We start from the raw sequence: 4,553 nt of genomic DNA on the forward strand, positions 1-4,553 counted from the left end.
AGGACCCCCCCAGAGCCCTCATCCCCCCTCCGAAGCCTTGTTGTGGGTGCTTTGCTTTGGGGCTCCCCTAGGGAAGCTGGAGCCTGGCGCAGGGGGCCCCCAGCGGTTGGTCGGTGCGGGGGGCTGGGCTCCAGGGGCCCCGGCCCCCCAGCAGCCGCTGCTCACTGCCCAGGCGTGGGGGTGTCCAGATCCATCACCCCCACCCTCAGACCCCACAGCCCCCGGGCCTCGGCGGGACCCCATAGGTCACTGAAGATCTGATCTCTGACCCCCCCTCCTGCGCCCTCCCCCACGAGGGACTCGCGCTTCTCTGGTACTGAGATTCGAACCGTGGGCCTCGAGCTTGCTCGGCAGGGGGAGGGGGAGGCCCCGCCCAGCTAACCTTCTGCCTTGGGTGGTCTTGAGCTCCCTGCCCGCTCCCAGGAGCCGAGGTGAGGGGTGTGCACCCCACCGCTGCCCACTCCTGCAGTGGCCGCCCTGAGCCGGCGTGGAGGCCCCGGCCGAAGGTCCAGGCCGCTCAACAACCCCACCAACCCCAGCCTGAACTCCTTGGGGCAGGGATGGGGGGGGCTCTGCTCTGTGCTGGGCACCGAGGGGAGCCACAGGCCCCTTCCCCGTGGACACGGGAGAGAAGAGAGCCGCGCACAGTGGGAAGCCCAGGGTCGGTACTAGGGCGCATGGTGTGTGCAGCCCATCTGGGGACCACCCCACCCCAACGGGGACCCTGGCCACCTGGGAAGCTGAGGCGGGCGGGTGGGGGGCATCTCTTGAACCCAGGAACTTGAGGCCATCCTGGATGATACATGAAGACCCCAGCTTAAACACACAATAAGCTGCAGTTTATTGGTCGGATTGGTCAGCTGTGCATGGTGCTGCGCCCCCATCCCCTGGGGAGCTGCCTTTGGATACCCCCCCCAGCACCGGATACCAGGGGGCGCTGGCTGCGGGGCTGTGAATTCCTGGTCTCCTTGGGCAGGAGGGAAGTTTGACGGCGGGCGGACCCGAGAACCAGGATCCACCATGCCTCAGTGCACCAGAAGAGGGGCTTCAGATCTCACAGGAGTTTAGTCACTCGGAGGGAGGGGGGGCTGGCCCCGCTGGAGTGAGGCGGCCTGGCCTGGCCGTCCGGTCCAGGGGGTGATGGCACCGCAGGCCTCTCTTGCTGTGGATGGGAACCTGGCGCTGACTCACATCTCAGTGCTCGCCGGAGGGGTGAGCGGGGACACGTACATCCCAGCTTGTGACGCTATGCAGAGGTGGAGCCTCAGCCAGGCACTGGTGGCTCACGCCTGTCATCCCAGCTTCTCAAGACACTGACCTCTGAGGATCCTGGTTCAAAGCCAGCTCTGGTAGGAAAGTCTCAGGGACGTCTGTGAGACGTTTTTCTCCATGGGGTAAAGTGCTAGCCTTGAGTACAATAACTCAGGTTCAAGTCCCAGGACTGGTATACACACACACACAGAAGCGTGACCTGGAGTTCAAACCCCTGCAACCAAGACCAGCTGAAAAGCAGCAGAGGCTACGCTGGCCACCCAGGAAGAGGCCTTACGTGCTGGGGAGGGGCCAATGTCCCAGTGAGCCTGCTTGCAGCCGACGACTTCCTCAGGTTCTCAGAGACAGAGACAGTTACCCACTACTAACCGTGGACCCCACGGCCCCCAGACATCAACCCCCAGGCAGCCTCGGGGTACCCGCACCACAGCCATGTGCGCCCTCAGGTGGACCCACTCCCTGGTAGAAACAGGATTGGAAGACGCAGCCCCTCGGAGCCTCAGCGCCTCCAGGCTCTCCTGTGTCCTTGGATCCAGCCCCACCGGAAGCCGATACTTCCATTATGAGCCACACATTTTTCTCTTTTTCATTAATAATAAGATGGGCTGTATGCCCTGTACAAATTGGGTGGCAGGTGGAAATCAAACGTGTGAATTCAGTCAGTCTGAGATTTCTGTGTTTGGTCAGTGGGAGTCCCGCAGTCGTGACGCTTCCATTGCAGACCTGCGCGACAGGCGCAGGTGTGGAGGCTGAAACAGCCGTGGGACCCACGCGCAGGCCCCAGAGCCTGGGGCTGGAAGCGGGGTGGGAGGCGGGCGGGGCTCACCCGGAGTCTCAAAACTACAACTTCCGGCATGCAACGCGCGCAACCCCTTGTCCCTCGCGATTTGCTGGTTCTGAGACTGTTGATTGGTCTCACGGACTGCTCGTCAGGTAAGCGTCGGGCTCTGATTGGCCGAGCTGCTGCAGCATGGTTCTGGGTGCCCGGACGGCGAGATGGTGAGCGCGGTGGGCCCCGAGGGGCCGCGGGTCGGGGAGAGGGGGCGGGGGGCGGGAGGGAGGAGGTCATGCAAGCCCCCGGGGGACGCTACGGGCCTGGAGCCCTGCAGGGGGCCGGGTCCCCCGAAAACGTTGGGGCCCCTCGCGGACAGAAGGGTCCTGGGGGGTGGGCGCCATCGGGGGGTCCCCGCGGGCGTCGGGGGCGCGTGTCGGGGGCGGGGGAGCCCACAGCGCGGGGCCCTGCCTAGGGGGCCCGGGTGATCTTGGAGCCCGCAGCGGGGACCCCCGGTTTGGAACCCCCAGTGCCACATGGCTCCGGGTCCATCCCCGAGGGCCAGGCTGCCTGGGGATGGGGTCACTGGGGTGCAGCCTGAAGGCAGAGCTCGAGGGGGGCTCGAGGAAGGGGGCGGGGCTCCGGGCCTGGCCCCCATGAGTAAGGCCCAGTGACCCGAGCCTAGCTTTGAGCAGGGAAGAGATTCCCAAGGGGCAGGTGGAAGGCGGGCCCGCCTGGCTTGGGGGCAGCGCACCCTTCCGCCGCCCTCCCCTTCCTGTCCAGGAGGCATTCTGAGCCAGATTCTTCCAAAGGAGCCTGGCTTTTCTTTTCTTTCCACCAATTCCGGGGCTTGAACCCGTCTTGGGCACTGTCCCTGAGCTTTGTGCTCTTGCCCAGAGCTCTACTACCTTGAGTCACAGCTCCACTTCTGGATTTCTGCTGGTTCACTGGAAATAAGAGTCGCACGGCCTTGCCTGCACGGGCTGGCTTTGAACTGCGATCCTCAGATCTCAGCCTCCTGAGTTGCTAGGACGACAGGCGTGAGCACCCAGTGCCTGTCCCTGTCCCTAAACTTTTTGCTCAAGACTGGCTATTACTTGAGCCACAGCTCCACTGTGGCTTTGTGGTGGTTAATTGGAGCCATCCTCAGGCCCGCTGGTCACGTAACTGTGTCCCCCAGGATGTCCCCCACACCAGGTCCCTCTGCAGAGACCCTGCTCTCTGAACCACTTCCACCAGGAGCCTTTCCAGGTCACCCCTAAAGCCAAGCCACATGAGCCTCCTCTAGGTTTGACCTGTGTGTGTCCCTGGGCTTGAACTCAGGGCCTGGCCTGGGCGCCATTCCTAAGCTTTTTTTCCCCTGAAGCTTGATGTTCTACCACTTGAGCAACAGCTCCACTTCCAGCTTTTTGGTAGCTAATTGGAGCAAGTCTCACAGGCTTTCCTGCCCGGGCTGGCTTTGAACCGTGGTCCTCAGCTCTCAGCCTCCCTAGTAGCTAGGGTGACAATAGTGAACCAATCGATTACTTTTTGCAGTGCGGGGTTAGAGCCCGGGACGTTGACAAGCAGTTCTCCTGGGCACTCATTCTGGGGGGGAAGGGGAGTCCTGACCTCTGAGGTGGGCGCGGGATGCCCCGCCCGGTGAAGGACAGGGCAGCGCTGGGCAGGAGCTCCCCAGGCCGAGCAGCCGGGCCTGGCCAGGCCCTTGGCCCAAGATGCCACGGAGCCCCGGCCGGAGGCCACCCTCCCCCATCCCGCCTGGCCTCTATAAATAGCCGGGGTTGGTGGAGGGAGCCCCGCCCCGCCGCGCCCCGACGCCCGCCGTCGCCTCCCGCAGGCCGTCCTGGGAGTGCAGCTGGTGGTGACGCTGCTCATGGCCACGCTCATGCACCGCCTGGCCCCGCACTGCTCCTTCGCGCGCTGGCTGCTCTGTAACGGCAGGTGGGCCCCGCCCCGCGGGGCGTGGTCAGCGAGGCATGCCCCGCCCACCGAAGGCGTGGTGACCTGACCCCGCCCCTCGCCACGAAGCCCCGCCCCTGGCGGCTGGCGATGTCCGCGCCCCAGGGCCCCTCCTGCCACCCCGCCTTCTCCCTTCACCCGGTGGAAACCGCTGTTTTCCTAGCAAAATGCACGTGACCCCGCAGATTCCGGGGTGTCCCCGGCCCCTGAGCCCATCGGGCCCACTGCTTCCCCCGCTTGCCCTCACCGAGCTCCCCCCGGCCCCGGCGTCCAGCCCGGGGCGCCCCGTGCACCCCACTTCTCTGTCCGCAGCCTCTTCCGATACAAGCACCCCTCCGAGGAGGAGCTTCGAGCCCTGGCCGGCAGGCAGCGGCCCCGAGGCCGGAAGGAGCGGTGCGTGGCCCCGGGTTCCCTGAATCTCTGCAGTCAGGCTGGGGGGAGGGGGCGGGACGCCGGGCTGCCCCTCCCCGGCACGTGATTGGCCAGTAGAGCATGTGGGCGGAGGCCGGGTGCGGGGCGTAGCCGCGCATGCGCCTCCCACTCCCCCCCC

The 4,553-nt window shown here is 65.4% G+C and overlaps 2 protein-coding genes across 2 annotated transcripts in view; both read left to right on the forward strand.

The window, feature by feature from the left end:
* The window catches only part of LOC105994685 (myocyte-specific enhancer factor 2B-like), a 7,963-nt gene extending 6,125 nt beyond the window's left edge, over nucleotides 1-1,838 (forward strand). Inside the window, exon 8 of the mRNA XM_013028312.1 lies at nucleotides 1,663-1,838. Coding sequence (XP_012883766.1) covers nucleotides 1,663-1,838 — 176 coding nt within the window. The remainder of the gene's footprint in view (nucleotides 1-1,662) is intronic.
* A 406-nt stretch (nucleotides 1,839-2,244) lies between these two features.
* Tmem161a (transmembrane protein 161A) overlaps nucleotides 2,245-4,553 on the forward strand; it is a 5,740-nt gene continuing 3,431 nt past the window's right edge. The window contains exons 1-3 of the mRNA XM_013028313.1: nucleotides 2,245-2,271; nucleotides 3,882-3,985; nucleotides 4,316-4,433. Coding sequence (XP_012883767.1) covers nucleotides 2,269-2,271; nucleotides 3,882-3,985; nucleotides 4,316-4,433 — 225 coding nt within the window. The 5' untranslated portion in view covers nucleotides 2,245-2,268. The remainder of the gene's footprint in view (nucleotides 2,272-3,881; nucleotides 3,986-4,315; nucleotides 4,434-4,553) is intronic.

This window comes from Dipodomys ordii, unplaced genomic scaffold (assembly GCF_000151885.1).
Source record: "Dipodomys ordii isolate 6190 unplaced genomic scaffold, Dord_2.0 Scaffold108, whole genome shotgun sequence".
Taxonomy (NCBI): domain Eukaryota; kingdom Metazoa; phylum Chordata; class Mammalia; order Rodentia; family Heteromyidae; genus Dipodomys; species Dipodomys ordii.